Source organism: Oxyura jamaicensis, chromosome 5, assembly GCF_011077185.1.
Source record: "Oxyura jamaicensis isolate SHBP4307 breed ruddy duck chromosome 5, BPBGC_Ojam_1.0, whole genome shotgun sequence".
Lineage (NCBI taxonomy): Eukaryota > Metazoa > Chordata > Aves > Anseriformes > Anatidae > Oxyura > Oxyura jamaicensis.
The window spans coordinates 29,302,436-29,328,961 of NC_048897.1; the positions used below are offsets into that span (position 1 = coordinate 29,302,436).

Sequence of the window (26,526 nt, forward strand, 5' to 3'; positions counted from 1 at the left end):
TGCTCCTAATATTCAATTCTCAACTGAATCACTTACATTTAATCCAACCTGCCAGCAGATCCTGTGCAAATGGATGGGAAACTGGCCCAAATCTGCTACTCATCTTTCCTGGAGAGTTGACAGGAGTTAAAATATCTAATAGGCAAGTGCTTTCTTGGCACCGACTGCCAGGATTTCTACAAACAAGCCATACAACCTTCCTGAGGCGTGTGTGTGCCCCCACGTGTAACATGCAGCTACATGCCTTGGTTTTCCTGCCTAGAACTGGATGTGATTTCGAGCCAGCTCACCCGTGAGTGCTCTCGTTTCAGCTTACTTCAATTCAGCTCACACCAAGTGGGAATTTGGGGTTTCTTTGGCTGTCCTAAAATGAGAGTGCTGGCAGGGAGGGCAGTTAAAAACTGGTTGAACAAGCGCAAATCTCTCGAGTATATTAGACTGCTGGTCTTCTGCAGCTTTTCACTGCTCAGCGCTGTCATCCTGTGACTGCTCTCCTTTGGTCAGACACGAGCGGTGCTGGAGCTGGGATCAGGCCCTGGGACGAGTGCACGTCTGCAGCACGCTCTTGCTTTGAGTTCCACCCCTTTAACCTGAACCTTTTCCCCTGGCCTCTTTTGCATCTCTGTTATGTTTTTATTTCTGCCTGACTTCCATCGAGACAGAAGGGAGGATGAACACGTTTCAGAGCTCAGCTAGGGCTCTGCAGGTTCTGCCAGCAGGTGTCTCTCCAGAACAAGCACTGGCCTGAAGGGTTGCTTTCTGTGAGATTTAATTTGGGATTTTCATCTTTCTCAGGTGAAACTAAAGTTGCCAGCACAGAAGAGCTTTTAAACTGAGCCCCTCGTGGTACTTCTGCAAAGATACAGGGCTGTAGCAAAACTGCCTGCAGATGCAGGAACATCTTAATCATACAAAGAGGTGCCCAGAGAGAATGGAAATGAAAAGGGATGCTGGTGCTTCTGTTTGAAGCCTGGCAAGGGCTGATAGCAACAGATTTCTAACCCTTTTTATTTTCAAGCCTGAGAGGTGTCTCATCAGCTTGGTAGGACACCAGTGTACTTTGTACCTTCACAGAATCACACAGAACCTCAGAATGGTTTGGATTGGAAGGGACCTTAAAGATCATCTAATTCCAACCCCCCTGACCCAGGCAGGGACACCTCTCACCAGACCAGGTTGCTCCTAGCCCCATCCAACCCGGCCAGGGCTGGGGCACCCACAGCATCTCTGGGCAGCCTTGTCCCTCTGTGCCTGTCACTGAAGACACAGTAGCATGCTTTCCCTCCAGCTAAGTCCTGGTAGCACTGAAGTGGCTGCTGTGCACAGGTAGAAACGATTTCTCAGAGGGCACGCTGGCAGAGGCATCAGCCGAGGCTGCAGGTCTCCAGGCCAGAGCCTTTACACTGCAAGCGCCGAGCCAGAGCTGGAGTGAGGGCAGCCTGGGGGGAAGGACCTCAGACACCCAGCACAGCTCCCTGCTCAGCCCTTAGCTCCCGGAGTGACCTTGAGGAAATGAATTAGTATTTCAGCACGGCCACTTCCCACCTTAGGCTCACATTGAAGGGTCAATGGCACTTTGTTTGCCGTACGTTTTAATTGCAGTCTGCTCTACTTCAAATGTGGGGCAAGGTCTGGAACAGGGCACACGGCAACACACATCCACAGGGAGTTGTGTCTCATGTGAGTAACTTTTTTCTCTCAGTAACCTCAATTTCCTCACCAAGCATCTCTCATGCACATCGATGACACTAATGGAAATGAGAACGCCGTGTCTGTGTGGGTTGGAGACAAATTTGGACTTTGAGACATCCCGTCCCCTCCTTTTTAAAAGGGAGTGGAAAAAGACTGAAGCAGTCAGTCTGGAAACAAAGGATTTTTACTTTAGGACAGGAAACATATTCAGCTCTGGAAGGAAGGGTGCTGAGCAGCGTCAAGAGGTGGTGGATACTGAGGAGATGGGATTTACAGAGGGAGCTCAGCCACAGGCCCCTTCAGCCTTTTCCAGCCCTGGTGAGGGCCCTGTAGCCCCTTACCAGTGCTGGGGACCTGGAGCTCCCTCTCCACCAGTCTGTGAGCCAGACTGGGCCAAGGGGGAGGCAGGCAGGAGTTTCTGCCTGCTCCTGTTCGAGAGCAATCACTGCCATCAGCCAGGGTTCTTGCATCCCTCCCATTAGGGGTCTGTGGCAAGGCTGTTGCCCAGTGCCAGGTGCTGCTGCAGAGCTGGAGCTGCACAAACCTGGCAGCAAGAAATAAAATAAGGCATGGGTGGTGTGTGGTGGGGAAATGCAGAGGTTCCCACTCCCTCTGTTCATTCTCCCCGGGGGTATTGCCTTTAAGAGCCACAGAACTCGAAGAATGTGCCTCTATTTTGTCTCAGGATGCCATTCAAGTGACATCCCAGAAGCTGCCCAGGCAGAGGAACGGGGTGTTTCTGCATATTCTCTTTCCTGTCCCTCACTTTAAGATGTCTGCTTCTTCCTTCTGAAACTCCTCCTTGTTGGCTTCTACCTGACCCCTATGCCCATGGAAACCTTTCCTTTCATGTTTCCTCCTGGTAAACTCAAAATAGAACTACACAGCCTGAGAACAGCTGGGCTTTCCTGGGCAGCAGAGGTGCAAACACTGAAATCTTCTTTTTCTAGTGCTCAGTTTTGATTTAAATGCAGGAAGAAGGAAGGATCTGGGCTGTAAATGACTAAATAAGCAATCTTAGGTCACATCTGTCTGAGATGTGGAAGCTTTGAGAAATGGTTAGGGTTTTATTGGTATATTTACTTCAAAGAAGTGTGATGAAACACTGTAGGCCTTTCTCTGGATTCATCATCATTTGCCTTAGCTTAAGCCTGGCTCTGGTCATGCTGGGCTGAAGCAAATATGCCACACAGAGTGATGCCCGCATGGAGACCTGTGGCTGTTTAACTCTGTGGATAATAGGAGATCCTTTATGTGAGCCAGGTGAACTCCCTTTGCCAGAAAAGACGTGAGAAAACAGGACACATGTCCGAGTGGCTCCCACACTGCCCTTTTGCATAGCCTTGTCCTCCATCTCCTTAATTTTGTATGAATGAACACTGGCGCGTTAGCAGCAGTAGCAATTTCCTCCCAGTTTATCTGACACCTCTCATGCTAGAATACTTTGCATTTCTACAGCGTCTTGCAAATGGAGAAGACCCAAGCATGGTAACGTTACCCAGTCCACACCGCATCCCCAGGAGGCAGGGAATTTGCATAATCCCCATGTGATGAGTAATAGTTACAGGAACATAAAGAAGGTTTTCCCGAGATCGGGTGGCAGCTGCTGTCACAGCACAGACACCAGTGTGCACCTCTGTTTAAATGAGTCACCTTCTGCTCTCTCCCTTTAGAGGCTGCTGTGGTGGAGGGCTACTGGGATGCAACACAGGCTGCATTGCAAAGGGCATGAGAGCTCCAGGGCCATGGCACAAGTACAGCAAACATCTGAAGGTGATAAAAGCTGGCGTGAGACCCACAGTGACCACTGCTGTACTTTTTCCCTTCTGTCTGCCAAAAGAGCCAAAGAGACGGGAAAACAATAGAGCTTTGTCCCTTGCTTTTGGTGTCTGGCAACAAAAAGCCCTCATAACGTGGGGATCATCATCAGGCCAGAGGTGGTGGGTATGACCCACTGCTGCAGCCTCAAAACAATGACAATTCACAGTCACGTCATGCTGAGCCTAAACACTTGCTGTATGTCTGGCACAGGCACTCTGGAAAGTTTTGAATGACTCAAGCATGGATGCCACGTGGGATATTCACACATGCAGAACTGTATTTCTTCATTAAATTGTCTCATCTCTTGCCTCGAGAGATTTGTCCCCATGAGCCCTAGGACACCCCTTTCAGGAAAAAAAAGAGTAAATGATTCTGTAACTGAATTCAGCTCAGTCCTTCCTAAGCATCTAGCTTTCATCTGGACTTGTACCCAGAGTTGTGGGAAAAACTGCAAAGCCATTCTCTGAAGAATGTTATCTGTCACCAATATCTTGCAGAAAAACAGCACTGCGGAAATGATGTTTCCCACTGGCACCAGTGGCCACATGAAGAAATGGAAAAAGCAGAGACCGCTGCAGAGGTAACAAGGTGGATTTTGCCAGCTCAGAATGGACTCAGAACTGGGTGCTGTGCTGAAAATCTAGTGGCAACACACAAAAGTCCTGGCTGGAAGGGAGAGCGTCTTGCTTGGCTTTATGTTGAGGAGTGGAAAGAATGAAAGACATTGAGAAAGAAGGTACGATCAACTCACATCCTGGAGGAATGGGGTTATCGGCTTAGTCCAGGAAGTCAAAACACATCTTAAGTGCCAAGTTCCCTCCCCATTTCCATGCAACACCCTTTTTTCCAGGGGCTGGGACGTGGCTGTGAACACTCCCTTCAGCCTGGCACATTGTGTGCACAACAGATCGCCTAGCGGGATAAATTCTGTCCAGTGGGTTAAAGTTGGTTAAAGTCAACAGGGATTTTGAGTAGTACAGAGGAGGGCAGAAGGGCCTCAGGACTGCTGTAGCACTCAGTGTGACACGAAGCATTCCAGCGGTTTTGGGAGAATTTGAGCATTTCCTCCTGCTGGTGGAGACGGGACTGTGGTGCTCTGCTGATCCTTACGAGGGCTTACCGGTCAGGATCCCAAAGCTCAGCCTCAGGATGCCATTTCTGCCCTTCCATTGCAATCTTGTTTCTGCTATAAATGAAAACTCGCCCATGCTCTTGCTGTACGCCAGGGCCGAAGTCACTTGTGGTGCAAACAGATGCACCTGTGACAAACACTGCCGTTTGCACCAGCGTTGCAAAGGCCCCAGCCTGCCCTCTGTGCACAGCCCTCGCTGCTTAATTAGGGAGTTTTATCACCCAGGATCCTCCCTCATCCTCCCCACATCTTCCCATATTTGTTTTCTGCTGTTGCTGGGTGGAAGGCTCTGTAGAAAATGTGGGGGACAGACAGCTCATCAGTGAAGCAGTCTGTAGGGAACCGAGGAGTAATATCAGCCAAGTGAAATGCGATACGGTACAGCCCTGGGGTGTCGTTGCTTCTGCCCTACATGCAGACCATGCTTGCACAACTGTGGGGGAGCACAGCCACCTTTGGTGTGGGCATGGGAGGGAGACTGCATCTGAGCACAGAAAGTCTGTCCCTCTGCCCCCGCCGGGTCAAGTTTGGGAGATGGGTGGTGAACTGCCTCGCCGCAGGTCTCAGCCACCTTGTGCTGGTAAGGTGAGAGTGAGGCTGCTGCAGAGCACCCATCTCTGTAGGGGCAGACCTAGAAAGGCGGTTATCCTCCAAGGATTTCGAAGGGACCCAAGAGTCAGGACTATTGCTTGAGCACTGAGCTTTGTTTCAAAGCCCTGGTGAAAGACAGGGACACAAAGCTGAGAAACTGCAGGGGATGAGTAAGGATCCAGTGCAGTGCAACTCAGAGCTGAGATACTGGTGTAAAAGTGGTGTGAGCTTGAGCAGATTTGGCTCTGCCCTTCCCATCTGATAGTACTTATGCTGTTTTGCACATTATGTTTTATGGCATTTATAGGATTGGTTTGTTATTGTTGGCAGTACCAGGCCAAAGACCTCTCCTTGATTTCCTCCCTGTGCATTGCACTGGAGACCTCCCTGTGTCCATTAGAGCATCCTGAGGAAAGTCCTGGCTGTTGCCTTCTGCATCTTGCCAACTCCTTATATTATCTATATACTATCTAGCAGCACACGTGCTCTTTATAGTAACCTGCCTATGTAGTATGAGCTGGTTCTTCTGCCAAAGCAACAGGTCAGGACACAGCCCTTCGGAGGAGAAACGAAGCAGCAAATGCTTCAGAATGCTAATGGCAATTATGCAAATTTTCCAGGCCTGCATTATAAAGCAGCCTTACGAAACAGCATCCATTCCCAGGATGGGAGCAGGAGGCCAGATCTGATCTGGCAGTCTGATCGCTCATCTGCGGTGTGCAGCTCTGCCGACCCAACAGGCTCCTGCTACCTCACCGAGTGGGAGGACGCTCCAGGTTCTGCAGGGTTAGTCAAGGATCTGATTTCGGGCACTGCACAGACCTGCTGGGCCTGGGCTCCCGGCCCCGAGGCATCTGCAGGCTCTGTTGCTGCCGGAGCTTCCCTGCTCGGGGGTTCCCATGGTTGGCCGGTGCCAGGGAGAGCGTGTGGGATGTAGTGCTCCTGCCTGCCCCGTGCCATCTCCTGCCCGGCTCTCCTCCACGCCACATGCATATTTCAAGGAAGAAGAAACCACAGGAGGTTGGAATAACATTGCAACCAGCTTGTTTTGCACGTAGGAGCTGGGATAAGCAATGCCAAAGGAAAATTTTGCTGGCAGGGGTAGTGTCTGACATGGGAGCACCTCGCTGCATCGGTGTGATAGTGTCAGCAAAGCCTCCCCAGTGCAGAGCCAGCCTTCGGCCCTAACTGTGTAACTAAGCCCTAAGTAAAAGCGTGGCATTGCAAGAAGGTCTGCTGAGCAGTGAGAGGAGAAAGGCAGCAGGAAACAAATGCTACCAAAAGCTTTAGAGCCACTGCCCAGGCTCCATTTTGGAAGCCTCTTTGCAGCTTCTTCCAAAGTGTCGAGCACCCTGTCCCTCCTGCCACTACCACGGAACCCTCTGAACTGCCAGCGGCTGTCACTAACAGTGGCCGTGACACTGGGAATCTGCAGGGACAGCTACCCCTTTTGGGTGGTGCATAGCACGCGGGATCTGGAAGCTCCCGAAGTGAATGAGAAGGCTCTCATTGACGCTGGGGGTGTGAATGTGCTGGGCAGCGGGGAGCTGTTGCCTGATAGCATGTTGGCAGCTAGTCGGTGTCAGGAGGCTAAATTCCTCCCTGGCATGCCTAATATTTGCCACTAGCTCAAGCCCAATTGCTAACATTCCTCTTTTATTAGCTGAAGACACAACCCACTCTAGGAGAGCAAATAAAAACCTGACCCTTGTGCACGGGCTGTGCACATCAAGTAACACGGCCTGCCTATGCCCAGCGTGCCGAGGGACAGACAGCAGCATCCTGAGCGGCCGCTCGGCAGAAAATAAGCAGGCTATTGAGAAACTCACAGGCAGAGGCATTCCCTGTTCCTTTAAAAGCAGAGCTGGAAGAAATATGCCAGGTTATTTTTCACTAAGCAATTCAAAATGATGTTTTCTAAGCTCCCCATAGCCGGTCATGACATTTTTTGCATATCAGGCCCTTGACTTAAGTAAACAAACTGACAGATTTGCTTCACTTGAGAACCAAAAACCACTCATAATAAAAAGTTTCCCCTATTGTTTTTGTCGTCATTAAGTAACTAATCCAGCGTTTGTTCCCTGGGCATATCCAACAACCCATTTCCGTTCAAGAAAATGTCCCTACGAGTAAACTCTGAGCAGATCCTCCATGCAAGGAGAGAAATTGCACTCAGCAGGCTTGAAGCAGCAAGCAAAAAGGGCTGCTGGAGCTGCAGACCAGGCACTATGGGGCAAGTGGGGGAAAGGCCTCTCTGCAGACCCCATTGCCAGCTGCCATCCCAAAAGCATTGCGATGGGGACATGAGGGCTGCCTGCTCAGAGCAGCCAGGGCCAAGCTGAGGCTGCAGCACCCAAAGCAGAGTCTTTGCCTCCCAGCTGAGCCACCCCTGGGCTTTGGTCCGCAGGAACCACCAGAAATGCTGGCTTGCTTGTTTGCTTCCAGCCCCGTTTCCAGCTGGAGTATTACGTTTCCAGGCTTTAAATAAAAGGCTCACCCGCAAGGCAGCGTTGGAGAGGAGCCGGTGTAATCTGAAGCTGGAATCTCGGGCGGGAAAGGGGACGTGAAGAAAGACGCTGAAGTGGCACTGAAGGAGCCGGGGGGCGGACAAGAGAGTTATTCAAGGCCGATGGCGGCGGAGATGGGGAGCCAGTGTCTCAGGCAGTGCTCTGGCTCAGACCCGTGTGAGCAGATCAGCGTTGCCCAGGGGCTTTCTTGTGGTGGGCTGGGGAAGCCAACAGCAACAGCAGGTGGGAAAGCTGCCCTGCCTTTCTCTCCACCTATCGCGGGAGTATTTCAGCTCCCTGCTGCTGCCCCATTGCACTGGGAAAACATCAGCAGGGACGCTCCCTCCTCTGAGCAGCTTTCAGGCCACGCTGGCACTGGACAGGAGCAGGGGAAAGGTGAAATGTGTTGGTCCTGGTGGTGCAGCCGCTGGAGGCAGACAGCTGTGTCCCTGTGCCCTGTCCTGTGCTCAAGATTCTGGGCAAGCAGCAAGCAAGTCCTTCGGGAGAAGTGTGCAGTAAGAACTGGGCTGGTAAATACCTGCTAACTTTAGGGAAAGAAAGGCTGTATCCAGTCAGTGTTTCTGTCTTTCTGCTTGAGCTGGCACAAGCCCTGTCTGTAAAGGTGTCTCGCCAAGGCCCTGCTTCACCTCGTGCTCACCCAGGGTGCAGGTGGGGACATGGGAGAGCAACCAGCAAGGAATTACAGGCCAGGGGCCATGCAGGGGGCTGTCCAGTCTTATCTTCCCCATGCAGCTCCAGGAGGAGATACGGGAGGCCTGCAGAGACACCCAGGAGCTGGCTCGTGACCATTAAACCTAAGTCAGTCCTTCACCATTGGCGTATTCTGCTTACAGCTCATGGGTCTCCTCTCCCCACGGCTCCCCAGGCAGATGATACCTGTCCTGGGGCCCGGCAGGAGCGACGCTTCTCTTTGTGTTCGCATCCCGTGTCCTGTTACAGCGCCGAAGCCTTTCTTGGGTTACAGGAGGCGTGCAGTGTCAAGTGATCGCGCCTCGCGCACTGCCGCCTTGCAGCTCCACATTTCTTCAGCCTAACTCAGGCCACCAGCAGTGCTCATGCCCTGAACTCCCTTTTCCAGCCCCGTGCCACACCAAGGTTGGGTCTTTCCCAGAAATGAGTGTATCAAGGAAGGCAGGCGGCTTGGCACCAGCTCTTGGCAGCGCAGAAAGCAGCTGAGCATCCCAAGGACAGACTAGGCACTACACAGAAATGAGCTCTGCTGCAGGGCCGTTTCCTTCTCCCAGCCCCGTGTGAAACCCGCTACAACCATTAAACTCCCCTCGACTCTGCAGAGCTCCTCATGGTTACAGTGCCTGATCCCTCAGAGACAGTGTCATCCGATAAACCACAAAAGCAGCATGGACGAGTGCAAGCAGAAGTCCACCCGGTTATCACCACAGAAAGGGGTGGCAAGCGTGCTGGGGAGACCACCGTGCACAGACACCTCCCTTGCAGCCCTTCCCTTGGCTCCTGCCAGAGCCACGCTGGTTTCCCCCCCACGGCCTTTCATCCAGGTTCAGAAGAGATGCCGGTAAGCGGAGAAGCAGCTTAATTTATTTATGGCATGCATTAACATTTATTCAGCTGGTTGCTGTGCATGGAGCAAGGTGGCAACCTGAGAGGTGACAGCCATTCCCCCTGCTGCCCGCCGAGCCGGGGCTCTCTGTAGGGGCAGCCACAGATGCTTCCAGAACACGGAGCTGAGCAAATGTGATGCAGTTCTGCTAAGGGGGGTGGGAAGGATGACACGGCTCCCATGACAGCCAGGCAACTCGGCCAAGGATGGCTGAGCACCCTAGAAAGAGCTCTGATCGAGACTCTGGTAGGGATAGAGCTGGGGGAAGATATCTCAGGGCTGTAAGCCATTTTTCTGCAGAATTCCCCTGTGATTTTGGGTCTCTCTGCATCCCTCTGCGCTCACCACAACGTAAAAGGCTTGGTGCTGTGCCACGTACCTGGTGTCACAGCACTCAGAGCAGGCCAGCAGTGACACCAGGGCAGCCACCTTCCTCAGGGGCTGGCACCTCTGCGGATCTGCGTGGCCCAGCAGCTGGGACCTGGGCGCTGTAAGCTGCACGCTAACAAGTCACAGAATCATTGAGGTTGGAAGAGACCCTTCAGGTCATCAAGTCCAACCATCACTACCAAAGTCCACCACTGAACCATGTCCCTGTGTGCGACATCCACATGTCACTTAAATACCTCCAGGGATGGTGGCTCCACTGCCTCCCTGGGCAGCCTTCCCCAACACCTGACCACCCTTCCCATGAGGAAATTCTTCCTAATATCCAATCTAAGACATTTGTGTGCTTTGAATGCAGCAAGCTTTAAATGCAGCACATGTCCATGTGCTCGTCGCACCCAGACTTTGGAGGCCTGGCAGCGTGCACAGGCTGAGGGTCCAGCCTGACTGCATAGGATTAAAATGGAAACATAAAAAAGTCTCCTAAGCTCTGAATGTCCCTTAGCAGCATCATAATCATATAATCAAGGCCAGCTCGGCTTGATGTGATTTGTTTCATTATGAAACATAATTCTCCCTGGAATTTTAGTTCTTGCCTGCCCTCCACCCCCAAATGTGCCAGCTCACAGCAGAAACTGATGTTGGGGGAGGGAGGATTCAAGTGGGAAGGGGACCCAAACATTTAAATGTCGGCTTAACACACGCTGAGTGTCCTTTGGAAAAGGCACGCTGAATTAGTGAGCAAGTCTCAAGCTCTGCCAGGCATAAATTCCACGGACGTGCTTGTGCATATGGGGCCGGGCAGCTGACAGCCACTGATTTCTGCGGTAAATTACTGCAGCCTTCATAGTGCCCTGCTGAGGTGGGAGGGAAATCAGGGGCCGCTGATTTAATTCCTCTTGAGGATTTGGCCTCTAGACTTGCAGTACTCATTTGAAGTTTGCTGGAATTTGGTGGGAGAGGTCCTGTTCTTGCTGAAATTTGCTTTGGGGTGTGTCCATGCCAAAATAAAATAAAATAAAAATTTGAAGATGTGAAGATGTAACTCAGTGTTTAAAATGACTTATTTGAGAAAGTGTTTGGTTTCAAAGCAGTTTTTCATCCTTTCCCTTTGCTTGCTTTGACAATGAAGGCATTGCAGGGTGGGCAGTACCCACCACCATATGCTGCCACATCAGTCCTGTGCACACAATTAGATCCCCCCCAGCACCCTGATAATTCAGAGCCCTAGGCTGTCTCCATCATTTTTCTCCATCGAACATTGCCCCTCCTCAGCCTATCTCTTCTTTCTGGGCTTAACACATGTCCTTTAATCCCCAGACAAACAACAGACACAATTCAAACCTTCTCTTGGCACCTGCCCATCATGCAGCTTCGAGGCCAGATGTAGCCCTGTCCAGTAGCGTTAAGTTGCTCGTCCACCTTTATTCCCATATTTCACTTCTTTGCAAATAATCAAAGTTAGCAGTTCCTGTGTTTAACACTTCATCCTCTAAGTACAGCCCCTACCTTCCCACCAGTGCCCTCTTCTCGAAATCCATCAATCCATCACAGTTTCAGGCTGCTCCACACTGATAAAACTCCAGGCAAAGCCATTCAGCAACCAAAAGCACTTTCCAGGGACAAACAGCCGCCCCCGCCTTGCAGCACCAAAGGGAGCTGCAACCAAATTCCAACCAAATGCAAGTTCCCCGACAAGGGGCTGTCACAGCCCTTCCACACCTAATGTAAGCACCAACCTGGCAAACTGACAGCTCTCTGGTGGAAGAGTTTGCAGGTTTGTGCTTCCTCAAAGCTGCAAATGTTCCCCCCGACAAAACCCCTTCTCATTATCCAGAGAGCAGCTGAGGGGGATGACTTCTGACACGGCTCTCTGCCTGTTCTGCCCATCCCAGCATACCCCACAGGCCAGGGCTTCACCTGGGATGCATTAAGAGAGCTTCTAAGATCAGGAAGAACTGTTATTGATACCTCAATGTTCTCTACTGCTCCTCAGCTCATGTTTCGTGCTCCTCTGGAGCTCTGGTGGTTTATGGACAAGCTGCAGATCAGGCTCTGCACAAGCGCTGATCCCACTGATTTCCTCTGCTTCCGACCAGCCAAAGGGCACTGGAGTTTTCATGGCTCACCGAGTAGTTAAAAGAGTATAATCATTAACATGCTGAGGACAGTTTTTCCTTTGTTGGGCCCCTTATGGGGTTATCTTGCTAGCATAACTGGAGAGGATCTGGGTGACAGGTGGGGAGCAAGAGGAAGCCATCCCTGCTTTTGCTCGTCTGTCTGCACAAAATCACCGTTGTGCCCCGCGTGGGAGACGGCAGCGTGGAGGCAAGGTGCATTTTCACTGCCGTGCCAGGGCAGCCTGCTGTGCGTGGAGGTCTGATACACAGGGCTGAGTACTGGCCTAAAGCTCCCTAGCAGCTGCCTCCAGATCTCCAGAGGTGCCCTTGCTATAGCAAACCCTACGTGTCCGTGGGCATGACTTACCATACAGGTCCTTTGCACTCAGCTTGGAGGCTCCATCCGCTCTGCCCATGCTGCCACTGTAAGAGAGACGAGGCAGAAATTAGCCGTCACTTGCTGATCTCATTAACGTCTGCTCTCACGCACGAGGCATGCAGTGATCAGCACCACAGCCCCATGGCAATCCCAAGGGAGAGCAGAACTGCCCTCCCCACCACTATCTGTATGCTGTGGCCCTGAATCGCGTGGTTTTGCTCCTCTGACCATGCCAGGGAAAAAGAGAACCCCATTTTACCACTGAGTCCACCTAAACCCAAGGCAGCTTAAGAGCCAGGCCTTAAGGCCCTTGTTAATGGACCGTTTTAAAACCCACCGCAGCTGCTCAGACACAGAATGCAGCTCCTGTAAAAATGTGCAAGGGCGTAATTGAGCACAAAATGCTTTGAGTTTGGGGTGTCAGGCCTCTAGGCATGGGTTACATCCCCTGTAAGACCATCCCTCCCCCTGCCCTGCCTGCCCGGGCTGTGTGTGGGAGTGCACAGCCTGAGGGAACGGTGGGGACAGAGGAGGACCAAAGCGACACCTCAGGGCATTGGGTGCCATGGCTGAGGCAGGGGGTGGCCGGCAGCTCCTGTCACAATGTCCCCCTGGGTGCTGGCGGTGCTCGGCAGCACTCTTACACCTGTACCCGGCTCTCTGGAGACCAGGAGAGTGCGGGAAGGGCATGCCCATGAGGTGAGAGGCAGCGATGCTGGGTACCACCACAGCTTGTGAGGTGCCCAGGAAGGGTGAAACAAACCCCTGGGGTTTGAGGGGGATGGCAAGTGGGACCCCCAGAAGCATCTCCCTGGGTGGTGGGAAGGAGCAGAGGTGTCAGCCACGAGATGGAGGGAGCCCACCACGGAGATCCTTACTTTGCTGAGCCAGGGTTGCTGCTGAGGGATCCCTTGAGACTCATGTTGCTTCACAGGACAGGCAGCTGCAGCAGAAGCAGAGGACACAGGGTTAGCAATCAGAAAACAGCCATCACACAATCAGATGATTTAGCCGTGTGCATGGTGCCCTCCCCACCTCTGATTTGGGGTCCCCAGGCAGCAGCCTGGGCAGGTGAGAGCCGTCAGTTGGGCACAGTGGGGTTTTCAGGCTGGTCTCTGCCCCATGGCTCAGACACTTGTCACAGCTCTGACCTGGGCTGAGGTGAAAATGACACAACCTTTCTGAAACCTACTTCCACCTCTCCCCTCTCACCCAGCCTGTGCAGGCACACCCAGACTCCGTGGCATCTCAGCACAGCCGCCTTCTACCAACGCAGCCCTGCTGATGGTTTAGCACAGCCCGACAAGGCCTTTGCCTTTATAGCCTGTCTGAGGCCATCAGCAGGCTCACAGATCACTGTGGCCGTGTGCTCACCATGGTAAGTGTCCCGAGTCATTTTTCATGCCCATAGTGCCATTATCTTATGCCATTGGCTCTACACCAGCTGTTAAAGTATCCTTACCCAGCGTATTCCCCAAATAGAGAAAAGGCTGCTCCACCGGCAGCATAAGGATCAAGAAAAAAGTTATTGCACTGGCTGGCACCTTGGTGAGAGGCAGGCAGGCTTTGCACCAATATTTCACCTCCTTTTGCTGATGAGAATTATAAATAATGAGAAAATGCTTGAGAGAGATACAGGTGATGCTCTGAGAGCAGAACTGCAAGGGGAAAAAAGGAAGGGAAAACAAGGTATATTAAAAACTCGGGGAACATTTCGTATTGGGATCCAAGATATCCACCTCAGCTCTAGTGCATGAGTTGAAGGAAAGCCAAGACAAACTCTTCAAGGTTTTTTATTCTCTTTCTTTTAAGAAGCTCGGGAGGCACCTGTGTATGGGCTGTGTACTCAGTGCCTCTTTTCCTTCTCCTGGGTCAGACCCCACTCACCTCATTATGAGGTTGTCAGAACTCAAAGATATGGCTTTAAGATACCCCTTGGTGGTCTGAAGGAAGGCATTAATCGCTGTTTTCAGTGGGATCTCCTGCAATGGGACCTTTCAAGGTGGTTGGCATGTGCAGAGTTGCCTCCCTGAGGTTTTGCTTAATTGAGTTTAGGCTCGATCTGTGTGCAATCCCTGGGGAATACTTTGTAGTCATCCCTGGCATCTGGGATTTCCCAACGGGAGGCTGTCTCTGCTGCAGGGCTTGTTGTATCATCGGCAGAGCTGCCCGAGATTCCCTAGGTTTCCTGTTTTATTCCACGTGTTGGAAACGCTCACTTGTGGTATTTTTCTCTGTGCGTTTTGCCCTGAGGTCAGGGCATATTCGCAGCTTTCCTACCGATTGTAACGCGTCAGAGGGATGTGCTTTGTGGCAATACAGCTCTCCAGGTGAGGCACACAGCCTGTGCACACACTTCATGTGGGCACGCTGCTACTACCATTGCACAGCCACATGCTCGTGTTCACATGGACTCCCCTGGCTTGTTCTGGGCTCAGCCTGATGGCTTTCAGCCTATTTTGTATCGCAGTAACGCCCCTCAGTGCTAAGGCATGGGTAGAAATTTCTTTGAAGTGCAATTTGTAGATAGTATATTAAATTCCCATTTTCATATATTAAATTCCCATTTTCATCTCTCTTTTGGCAGACAGCAAAGTCCATGCACACACAAACGTGGCTATAAATTCATATATGTTAGAATAGAAAATTGGTGTTCTGCCAGCCTCTCTGAGCGTAAGAAAACCCGTCCCTGTGCCCAGGCTTAGGTACCTGTGAATTTTTCCTCTGTTAATAGCTGTCTGCTGGTTTCCTCTTACAGTCCTCAAACAGTTCCTATCTCTCAGATCTCTGTGTACATTAGCATAAGATACCTGGAAAAGGGAACGTGCTCTAATAAACCCAGCTCTCTTCTGTTTACTCTATACTGTCTGAGCACTTAGTCCCATGGCTAATGATCAGAGCTGGGAACATTTCTGCTTATTAATGTAATATTTCTGGCTCCCTTTCACTTACTGCCCCGGGGCTGTGTCCTTAATGGGCTGAAATCCAGATTACTCCAGCAGGCAAGGGAGTGCCGAGTTTGGTTGGTGGAGCTCAGAGTTTGCTCCCAGGCCCCAGCTGTAAAAAACAACAGGAGGAGCCAGGGTCGCAGCCGAAGACATGCTGCTTTTGGTTTCTCCTTCACAAGCAAAAGACAGACTCTAGGGGATCTGGTCCTGCTTTTAGAAAAATCCATCCGGCCAAATCCTGCCTTGCTGCCAGAGGAATGGGAATGGCAGCATTTGCTGCTCAGCCTCAGGGGCAGAACAGGAATAAGAAAATACCTAAGGGAATAAGCTGGGCTCCCTAGAGGAAAGCAGAATAAGCTAGTGTGTACCTCGGCTAGTAGAAGTGTTGCCAGACCTTTGCAGTCACCAGAACTACCTGCCAACGTGCTGCCTGCAGTGTGCAATGGGAACAACGCGCCGCCCAGGAAACAGCACGAGAGGTTTAGTGCCACTTGTACACTGACGCTCCAACAGGCTTTTGCTTAGCCGAGCAGAAGCTGTAATGCGTTAGCATGAAATGTCAGCAGTGCTGATATCAATTGCTCTGTCTGACCTATCTGCCTGAGTGATCCCTGCTCCATCTCCTTCTTCGTAATTGCAGTAACCCCAGTGCCCCCAGTGCCCCCCTCCCTTCGCCTGCTGGGAGGTTGTGCTCGCTTCCAGGTCACCTGCACCTGAACAAGGGCACAGAGCAGGGAGCAGCGCGAGCGCCTGCCGAGTCAGCAGGACTTTATCCTGCTGGGCTCCCTGCTTTTTATTTATTCATGCTATTTTCATTATTTAACCTTCTTGATGCTGCTTTAAGGACCATGTCTCTGTTCAAACTTGTGTTAAGTGAAATGAGGGTGTGGTGTGATGCTGGCCAGATTAAACCAGGACAGATCCTTGTGCCAGAACTTTTAATTCAGTTTAAACTGTCTGATATTAATTGAATCCCGGCTGGTTGACTGGGTGAGGACGTGCTTCTGAGGGGTTGGTGTCTTTATAATTATTTTGCTAAACTGAGAGACAAACAGACTTGAATGAGATGAAGAAGGGGCTGAGAGAACATCACCTCTAAATATGGATGGAGCCAGGGACAGGAAGCGAGAAGCGCAGGGGGCTGTGGCCAAGCACCTTGCTTTCCTGGGTTCTCTGTCCCTATGGGGACATCCCTAAGAGCTCCATCAACCTGCGACCCCGATGCACATGTTGTCTTCTCCCTGCTGTCATTTCAGCTGTGCTCACAATCTCCTAATTAGAGGGTTCATGATCTCTCTCTTATCTCCCTGCAGGGTGTAGCTGCTTTCTCCTCCTTCCCCAGTGGGGCCAGCATGGACAAGGAAGGGAAGCAAGAGGCAAATTTAGCAGTGACCCTGTAAAGCCTCCATCCCATATCTCTGTCCTCCCAAGCCATGCCCAGAGGTCCCATGTGCTGAACTGGGGGCCCAAGGGAGACCAGTGGAAGCCAGCACTGAAGGACACCGAGGTGGGTGAAGCATTGTGCTTAAAAGCCAAGGAAATCTCACTCCCTGACTTTCCGGACATCCTTGCCCTTAAAGGTCAAATATCGTCCCAAAGACACACACACATTCATGATAGGAGCCTGTCATTGTTGTCTGTGCTACATTTCGGTACTTTTATAGCAAGTGGAAAGTGGCCATGCATTGTTTTGACTTTCTTTGAGCCTTTGAAGAGGGAGCTGCAGCCCTGTAAGGGTGGAGAAACTCTGGGGCAGAGGAAAAAGTAATAGCTCTCTTCTCTGTGGGCCGATCACTGCGATTGTCATACAGTATTTTTATCAGGAATACTTCCCACTCATCTGCTGTGGTCATTCATTGTTTTTGTTCTCAAGCAAATGGAAAGCGGTTGTGAAAGATTCTAAATGCCGGGTGAAGATTGGACAACTTGGAAGTGGGAAATACTCGTGTATTTTTAGGGCCCGTACAATTCTCATCATAATCACAGTGAACACCAATAACAATAGCAGCATCTAGTGCCTGCAAGTGTTTTTCCTCATGGGTCTAAGAGCACCTTTAAGACTGAGATCAGAGCGGGCTGGAGAGGGTTTGTTGGTGTCAGAGCCCGTCACAATACACAGCTGTAGCAGCAGAGAAATGCTGGGCAAAATGTAACAGGTTTTGCTGGAACAGCAGAAGAAAAATAAGGCCGAGCTCAACTTAAGACAATTGTGAGTGGAAAATTTGATATGTTCAGTCTGAAATGATCTCCAATATTACATTTTAAAACTCAGCAGGATTGTATACTTTCGTGTCATCTAGATTGTGTTTGATGTTTATCAAGGACGAAATATATTAATCTATGTGAAGGAGCTGTTTGTGTGCGATTTTCCATAAGTTTGTAATGAATTAGATTTTTGAAATTTTCCATTTCATGTACATCTTGGTTCCAGAGGAAGGAAAAGAAACCTCAGCCTTGCATTTCATCCATTATTCTGTCTGACAGGACTGGCTACTCCTGAGCTGGGCAGAGTTTTGTTTAAGAACTGTCTCTAAAACCTTAAAACCCAACAAGCTACCTAGATAAAGTAGTAAGCTTTTCTGCACATGGGCTCACTCACTTCTAACAGACCTTGAAAAATTCTGCCAGGTGTGATAGGACTTCCAAAATGCCCATGGACTTGCACTGAAACATTATCCTAATTGGAGCCATTGTAATAATACTGCTGGTTTAACCAATGTGTCACCAAAAAGGGGCCAATTAGGGCTTGATGTCCATAGCCTAAAGCTTTTTTTGACCAGATTGAGCCAACGGGGCTGAGGCCAACAAGTGAAGTGGTCCAGGCAGCCCCATCCATGCAGCCCAGAGCTGGTGGTGGGAATGGCCTTGTTCTGCCCCACACGTGAAGTGCCCAGGGACATGGCGAGGGAAGGCACCACCAAGCAGGTAACAGGGCTTGGACATGGGTGAAATGTACGTGATGGAAAGGCTGCCCCAGGGCAGGAGGGCACAAATCCCTGGCAGCGTGCTGCTGTCTGTGCAGGCAGCCAGAGCCGACTGGACAGGCCAGGCAGAGGTGCTCGATTAGCAAAAGCCTCGGCAAGCAGCATAAAGCATCAGTTAGAAACATTAGCTGTCCACCTCGTGATGTTATCTTTTTAACTTCCCAGGAAAACAAAGAGCTGTCTGTTAGAGTTGCTGGGTGTTTTTATAAGGGAAAGTCGCTCTGACGAAAGCTGTTTGACAAACTGTCCTGCAGAGCTAAGTCTTGTGTATACGAGAGCAGGAGAGCACAGGCACTGTGGCAGGACATGTCCTGCACTGCTTGGCTTTTCCATGCTCCAGACAGCCCCTGTGAGTGTCCCTCCAGTTCCCATCATCTGCCCTGCCTGCTGTGGGAGGAGCTGGCAGGCAGAAGGGGCTACATCCCACTGACAAAACAGTTTCGTGGTGTTGGGGAGGCTCTGGGGTGTGTGCTCAGTGCTCCCCATGGGGCATCCGAGAGCTGTAAATTCACATGGCCTGCTTTAGGTCTCTAAAATGCTTGTGGGGTGTAACCCAGGAGCCTGCAGCAGACCTGAGAATTTAACCAGGGTCTCTTGTGTCCCGGTCCAGTATCCTTATGAAGAACCCACCCTTCTCTTGCCTTCAGTTGCTTTTCTGAACCTGCCAGTAAGGAAGCCTGGCAGGGTTCACTGAAAGAAACTCAAACCTATTCTGTAGGGTCTCTTCCAAGAGCATACACTCCTAAAAATCCCTGTATTTGGGCTAGTCAGATAGCATCAGGGGAAACCCATATCCAGAGCAAAGAAGCAAATGAACATGCTACGTTTGTTGTTGCTGCTTTGTAAAAGCAAGCAAACAAGGCTCTTGTTTCCTCTTAAGACTGAAATTTCCAAATCCCATCTTTCAAACCAGGCCTTGCAAGTCAAGGTGGTTCAGCGAGACCAAGTCCAGACTTCACAACTCCATTTAAAACTGTTGCTTGTGATTCCTGCTTTGAGAAGGGAAAAGCATCCAACCAGTCACTCTCAGAGACTCCCCGGGAGTCCCCTTTATTATCTGCCGTCTTTAAGATGTCTTTACACAGCCCCATGTTGTAGAAAGCGATGAGTCCTCTTTTTTTGTTTGTTTGTTTGTTTTTTTGTCCTCCCTCCCACCCATGGCACCCTTTCAAGTTTTCATCTTTGCAGTGACGGAGCCACTCAAGATCACGGGTCACTTTGGGAAGATGCTAGCCCCTGTGGAAGAGGTGAGCCCCAATGCATGCATAGCATCAGGGTACGCACAGCACGTAGGTGTTACAGTCATTAGAGTCACAGGCAGTGGTACAGCTGCTGGGTGCCTGGAAGGAACACTCCCTGCTCTGCACACGGGATTTTTCACATTGCAGAGATTCTCCACACGACAAGCACTCGGATAAATACAACACAGCCCAGCAGGTCAGGGACATCAGTTGCTGGCAGAAAGATGTTGTGGATTTGGCCAAATCCCAGCTGAGACTGGTGTGTTACTCACTGTATAGCTGTTGATCACATAGGCCCAGGTAGAGAAGAACCAAAGAGCTTCAGCCTCCGTGGAAGAAGCAGGGAGCAGCTCTTTTAGGCCAAGACACCTCTGAGCTACAGCCACTCCTCTGCTTTGATGGGTCCCGACTGCTGCTTTTTAAGTCTCTCCTTTTCTTATATGCCATGTCTTTTTAAGTCTCTCCTTTTCTTATATGCCATGTCCTTCTGTGCTCAGCCCAAATGGGATAAGATTTATACTTATCGCTGAGGATCATACCCGAGGAGCCAGTGCCTTGTTCACCAACCTCCTCAGAAACAACAACTTATGCTTAAAAAGTATTTCCTGAAAAAACAGGCCCATTTCCCAGCATCAAGAGGGGAACACCCATATGCTTGTAGGGCAGTTGGGCATGGCATGAGCAGTCCCCATGGGCCACACAGCCCTGCCAGCTTGCCCTAGGAGTTCGGAGGCAACACATCTGCTGTCTGCACTATTGATCCATCATGGGGCTGAAATGGAGGCTTGTGTTGATGCTGATACCGTGGAGCAGAAGTGCCAATATTTACAAATTCCCGATGCGAGATTCATGGATCACCTAGAGAAAGGATGGGAAATCACCCCCTTGCAGCACACCTGTACACACACACATGCATGTGTGGCTGTTTGCAGTCCATGACTGATCTGCAAACAGCCCTTAGTGGAGGCCCAGGTCAGGAGCCCAGGCAGTGCTGGAGGCTCTGGCCACAGAGGTTGGTGTGGCAGAGGAAGGCTCTCCGCACAAGCTGAACCAAACTAGGAGCTTTTATATTCCTGCCAGGAGGTAAAACTCCCCTTAAAGAAACAACCAAAAGCAAGTGCCTTGCCCTAAAAATATCCAGGGAGAACGCACAAATAGCCACAATCGCCAGGATCTTGGGACAAAAATTGGAAGCTGACTCCATCTCTGCTGCCCCTCTGAAAGCAGTGTGGGCAGAGTCCCCGGGCTGAGTCACAGCTCCTGAATTCACACTTTTCCTCTCTCTTGGAGAAACCTCACAGAAGCCACAGAAAAGCACAGAGCAGGCCTGGGCTCGCTGTGTCTGCTGAGCCCGGCTCCTCCAGGGCTGCCAAGCTGAGCATTACCTGTGCTTGGGCTGCGGTTTAGCAAGCCTCAGAATCCAGCCCAGAAATAGCGTGCCAAGTATTAATAGATGCTTTTGGAAACATGGAGGGAGGCGGAGGAGTGCACGCTGTATGAAAGCTCTTTAAAATGGTGTAAACTAAAAGATCCTAGTTCCAAACCATCCCAATGGGACAAAATGTGATGTGAATCCCCTGGGAAGAAATGCAACATGAGTTCCTTAGGATTACCAGGAAGGAAAGAGTGGTGTGGGAAATTCTGTAGTCTTTTCCTCTGGCCTGTTTTCCTTTGTGCCCACTCCTTCTGCGAGCAAAGGCTGTCCCCTTGTCCAGCTGCTGGCAGATGGGGCACTGGGAGAAGAGAGCTGTGCAGGGAACGAGGGGGTTAGAGGGCAGCAAGGGGGTTAGAGCTGTGATTTTCAGAAGGGAGAAGGTTTTGACACTGTGCCTCTGTTGCTGAAAGGGATCCTTTTTATTTTCTCTGTGTAGAAATCAGGACTCGGATGTCAGGCCAGTAAAAACAGGGAGTGACTGCGTGTGTGTCATGTTCCAGAGCAGGACGGATCACGGCCCAAGGCGCTGCCCTGTTCTGCTCCAGCCCAGCCTGAAGGAGGGCATTGATGCGCTTCTGTCTTCAGGCAAAGCACCAAGGCCCTGTGTGCAGCTGGCTGCGTGCTCCTGTCTGCTGGCTGCAGGCGCTGCCTCCCAGAGCTGGTCCTCACGTGCTCCTCACTGCACAACAGGGACACCTCTCCTTTCTCGTTCAGCTTTTCCAGGCTAGAAGGAGTTTGAAGGCTTTGCCAGCAGAGCTGGCACTGGTGTGGCAGGATGGGCTAGCAGCCGGGGCGATGGAGAAAGTGTAGGAGAACGTTCCTGCTGCATCCCTCCTGTTTCACGCAGTGGTGTTAAGGCTCTGATCAAGGGCACAACGAGCTGTTCTTCCTTGTGCAGGGACTTTAAGAAAGGAAAGCGAAACCACTTCTTCCAGAAGTAGTATCTGGTCCAGCTGTCAGCCGACTGTCCTGACACCACACTGACACCTGGGTGGTCCCTGTTATCCCCTACGGGTGTCCGTGGTTTATTGCCAGCTGCAGCCGTGCAGAGTGCTGAGTGACTGGCTGTTGCAATGGTGATTGCTTTGGGCTGACCACCCAAGTGCATCAACAGTTCATTAAACATTTGCTCTGAAGGTACGCTGTGACCCCGCCTACTACCATACAATCCTTACAAGCCAGCCTCTGCAGCTACTGCTTTTACAGGTGACCTAACAGATAAATTTGGCAGACAAATGCATTTTCCAAATTGCTTCCCAGCAAAGGCCTTAGCCCCAGGAGGACCGTGACACAAACCTGAACATTGCTTGCCTGGCTAGTGCCAGCCCAGACAGGGAAGAAATGCTTCAGGGGAGGATGTCTGGGTGGCATGGCTGGTCCTTCACCAACCCCCAGGAGGGGCAGGAGGAGTTTGCCATGTAAAAACAGACTCCTGCACGCCACCAGTTCATGAGTAAGACAGGGGCGTTGAGATTGATGGACATTTCCACTGCCTCCTCCTAAAGGAAGAGTGTTTTGGGTCACTCCCTGAAGTGCTGATTCATTTGTCTGGCAGAGGTTCAGGTGTGCAGCAGGGCAGCTAGTGTGTCAAGAGTTTTTCTTATGCAGCTGAGATAAGTTTGTTGTTAGGCTGAGAGCCACTTTTGGGGCCATGTTCATCCTCAGTTTGTCTCCAGCATGGTCGTCTTGAAGTCCCTGGGGTTGCAGCAAGATGTAGAACGTGATGGGTAAATGTGAACCAAGGAACACTTCTTTCCCTGCACAGGAAGGGCACACCACGAGATCTTTCCCCAGAGAAAGGGAGAGGACTGCAGCCTCCCTCCCTCTGCCTGTGCTAGCAAGTAGCTGTTCCACACTGCTCCCTACTCCTTTTGCAAATGTCTGCCTACAGCACTTCGGGCTTGGGGCAGCTAATGCATCAATAATTTTCATTTCCTGCTCTAAAATTCACCCTCTGACTTTGGCCAGGAAGGTGGGACAGAAGATATGGGGGAGATTCATCTCTTGAAAATCACATTTGATGTTTTAAGGTTTTTTCCAGCCTCCTTAGCCTAATCACGACAGCATTCGTTGCCATCTCTTCCCACCCCATTTTATGCTTCCTACTCATATCCTGTCTGTGTATTTTTGGCCACTTACAAACAATTCATTTGAGCTAAAACTTGGCACGTGGGATCGCCGGTATGAGTGTCAGTGCAGGAAAACAAGCTGACATCAGTTTAACCAGCTCAGTGACTTGGTGGCAACCATGGTACCAGGGACGTGACAGGGCTCAGGTCAAATTTTGGGCTGGCTGGTGGGTATTCTCTTATCAAATATCACTTTTTGGTTGCCCCTGGAAGGCAGAAACAGGAGTTCATCAAAATGTGCTTTGGCTGTCAGTCATTTATTTGTTTTACCCGTGAAATGTTGAGATTTTTGGATTCCCGCAGAGTCCCCTTCAGAACTGAAATGGTGATTTCTGATGCAAAATGTGTTCTGTTGGAAAATACTTGACCAAACTTCTATGCTCGGCTCTGAGGATAGCCTCTTTTGCATGGTGAGATTGCAAATGAAGAAATAAGGGCAGAATGTGAGTGAAAATTATTAAAGTAGGGAGTGTTGCTTTTCAAGCAGGTTGGCAAAGCCGTATCATACATCATGGGCATGGCTGTTTCTGCTGTCACCACTGCCCAGTACAAGAAACATGCTTCTCGAATGAGAGACCATACAGAGTCAGGAGCTGACTGGCTACGGATAAACCACCCCTCTGCAGAGCAGTTTCAGGTTGCCTGATGATGGGACTGGGATTACACAAAACAGGGATCTGCTTTTCCGTGTCCTGTATCTATTTATATTTTCCACAAATCTGCCCAGATTGCTCTCGCCTGTTACAGTGTGTCATACCCCTGCTCCCTCTTTGGATTCAAAAGACGAGATGCACAGGCACTGAAAACAGTGAGGGAAGGAGAGCCAGGTGTTATTGCCAGAAACTCTGTGCAGGAAGCTTGCTCCTGGCATAAGACAAGCTGCACATCAGGGATGAGATTTCAGGTCGCCAGTCTGCCGCAGGTCTCCTCTGTATCTCTCCTCTGTATCCTTCCTTTAGACCCAGAAGGGTCTTTATTCCCATGGGTGAAAGGGCAAATAACAAAAATGGCATAACAAAACTGTATGGTCTCACAAAGAAAGAGCTGCAGGCTGCAGTTGAATCAGCTCCTGTGGCTGGGAGGAGAGGTGTAGGGCTAGTGCCTGAGCTGGGAAGAGCGGCTGGCTGTCAGGGGAAGAGTTGCACTTGGTGCCTGGAAACCCACAGAGGATGGGCACAAGGGCAGGTGATACAAATGGGCTCATTCCTTGCCTGCTCTCTTTAACCTCTTCTTAAGCACCATGTCATGCTGTCCTCTTGACCTAACTGTAGTGTTTGTTGGCAGTCTCCTAGAGATGTTCCTCATATCAGCCCCTGTGGATGACTTAGGATACAGCCACCTTCTCCTGTGAGTTCCTCTCTCCTGCTTGACTTTCACGCTGAGGCCTGGGCTAAAGATGAGCGAGTGGTCCTGATTCCCCCTTGGTGACTTGCACCATACGGTGACAAGTTACAGTCTTGGTTCCAGGAGCAGCTTCAGCACTTCCCACCCTTCATGCTGTCCCTGGCCACCAAGGTGTTGGCCCCCAGCAAGTGTGTGCAGGAGCACTGTTACCTAGAGCAGGAACTGACAGGACTTGAAGCCCATTCCCCCTGACACACACATTTTTTCACCTCACTGGTTCATTTTCCAGCCAGATCAACTCGAGGACCTGATTCACAGCCTAGCCCCACGACCTGTTGTGCCAGCACAACGAAGGAGAATCACAGGAGCACGAGCGGCCAAGAATGCTTCAAGCGAGCATCACTGCCAAACGTGGATCCTCCTCCTGCATGCATGCAGGTAAACCCTGGGCTTTTTCAGCATAACCATCTGTGATCTGAAAGCTACCAGGCTCTGGGGATGAGGCTTGCAGGAGCAGGATTTTGCAGCATAAACAGCCAATTACGCAGTAACCAGAACAGTCCCGTGAGAGATCATTCCAAAAACAAACAAAAAAAAATCTGTTCCCTTTACCCTTTGTTTCATTTAGAATAGAAGGATGTGTGTGGTTGGGTTTATCAAAAGAATTTAAATGGAAGTTTCTAATCTTACATTGCAGAAATGTTTTAACACTCTCACTGAAAAAAAAAAAAAAAAAAATTACATTTCTGCTAGGGCAAAGAGGAAAAGCATATTTGGTCCCTGCAGCAGAGATCTGGGATGAGAGTCTGTGAGGATTACAAGAAACCAGGAGTGATAACAGAGCCGGAAAGGGCACAGAAGAGTTTCCTGCAATGTCTTGAAGAGGAAAGGCTTCATCAGCTGCTCCCATGTGCCCACAGGGGCTTGGCACTGGGATTTCCAGTCCCAAAAGACTAAAGCTCTGCAGGCAGACACAAAGGAGATGCTTTCTGCTGTGGGAAGCTCAGCGCTGTGGAGCAGGTTACCAGAGAGGCTACGCCATCTCCAGTCTTCATTTTCAAGAACTGAGCAGGTAAAGCCCAGATTTCAGGGCTGAGCCTGCTTTGGTTGGGCTAGAGAACCTCCTTAGATCCTTGCTGACCTGAATTACACCATGATCCTCAATAGGGAGAGGGGGAATGAGCAAGAAAGCCCTTTTATGCAAGGAAGTGGGCAACCTCCTTGTACAGGGGTCAGGGTTGTCAGAGGATGGCACACCGTTGTGCCAATGCAGACTGCGTGGATTCTCCTACACCTTAAGAAGGAAGCAGGGGTGCTGCTTTCTACAGCCTGTGGTTTAAGGCAGAGTCCAGCTCCCCTTGACAGCCTGACTGTCTTTAGGGTATGCTGATCCCTCAATGAGCTGCAGGCTATGATGGGAGGGGCAGGTAGCCTGGAAAAGCACAGGAATACATGTTGTTTTGAGAGGGACAGGGAGCCTCTGAGAAACCAGAGGCATTTATTCTGCACCAGAGCAAACATCAGCTTTCCTGAACAGCAGATATGCAACCCTGGTAGCAAAATTTCCTGCACAGTTCCCCTCAACCTTAGATAAAATTATATAAGATATAGTTTTTAGCTCATTCAGTAACTACCCTTCCTGGCCTGACCTTGGTGGACAAGCAGCCCTCCTGCCCACAGCTGCCTGGAGTTCAGGATGCTGCCAGCATTTCCTGAAGATGCTCTTTCAGCACACGCAGCCCTGGTGGGGCTCAGCTGGGCTATGACAAAATGCTACTCCTGGCACTCGCCTGCCAGGTCCTCATTAGTAGTTCCTGCTCTGTAGGACCAACTTGTGGCAAAAGCTTAGCATGGGCCTACTGCTAAGCTGGGTGTTTTGAGCTAACCAAGTCTTAATTTCACTTGAGGTGTTGGAGGACTGGATGCGGATTCTTCATGCAGCATCTTGGCAGCTATTTGCACTTGTCTGGCCAAGGACAGATCGTGTTGGAGCCAGCGTCACACACGGTGCTCTAGGGAAAACACTAGGGACTGCCGAGAGTGGTGACAGCCCAAATCAGCCCTGCTGTCTTCACAAGTGCTTTACATGTTCTCCTAACCTTTGACTGTTGGCTTACAAGGTCTTGGCAGGCAGGGAGCAGAGATCAGGAGTTTCCTTGGGGTTGTGCCAGGTGTGGGGCAGATGTTCTGGGGACCTGTCTGGTCTAGTCCGCATGTGA

At 50.7% G+C, this 26,526-nt stretch overlaps 1 protein-coding gene and 1 long non-coding RNA gene across 3 annotated transcripts in view; one reads left to right on the forward strand and one right to left on the reverse strand.

Moving 5' to 3' along the window:
- EPS8L2 (EPS8 like 2) overlaps positions 1–26,526 on the reverse strand; it is a 63,874-nt gene that overhangs the window by 30,235 nt on the left and 7,113 nt on the right. Inside the window, exons 2-3 of one of the 2 annotated variants that reach the window (XM_035326635.1) lie at positions 13,105–13,169; positions 12,215–12,270 (exon numbers count right to left, since the gene is read on the reverse strand). In XM_035326635.1, coding sequence (XP_035182526.1) covers positions 12,215–12,270; positions 13,105–13,148 — 100 coding nt within the window. In that variant the 5' untranslated portion in view covers positions 13,149–13,169. The remainder of the gene's footprint in view (positions 1–12,214; positions 12,271–13,104; positions 13,170–26,526) is intronic. The other variant, XM_035326636.1, reaches the window with a different exon arrangement.
- On the forward strand, positions 16,500–25,486 carry LOC118167379. The gene is made up of 3 exons (XR_004751104.1): positions 16,500–16,681; positions 24,597–24,745; positions 25,094–25,486. It is a non-coding gene; the product is annotated as an uncharacterized LOC118167379 (long non-coding RNA).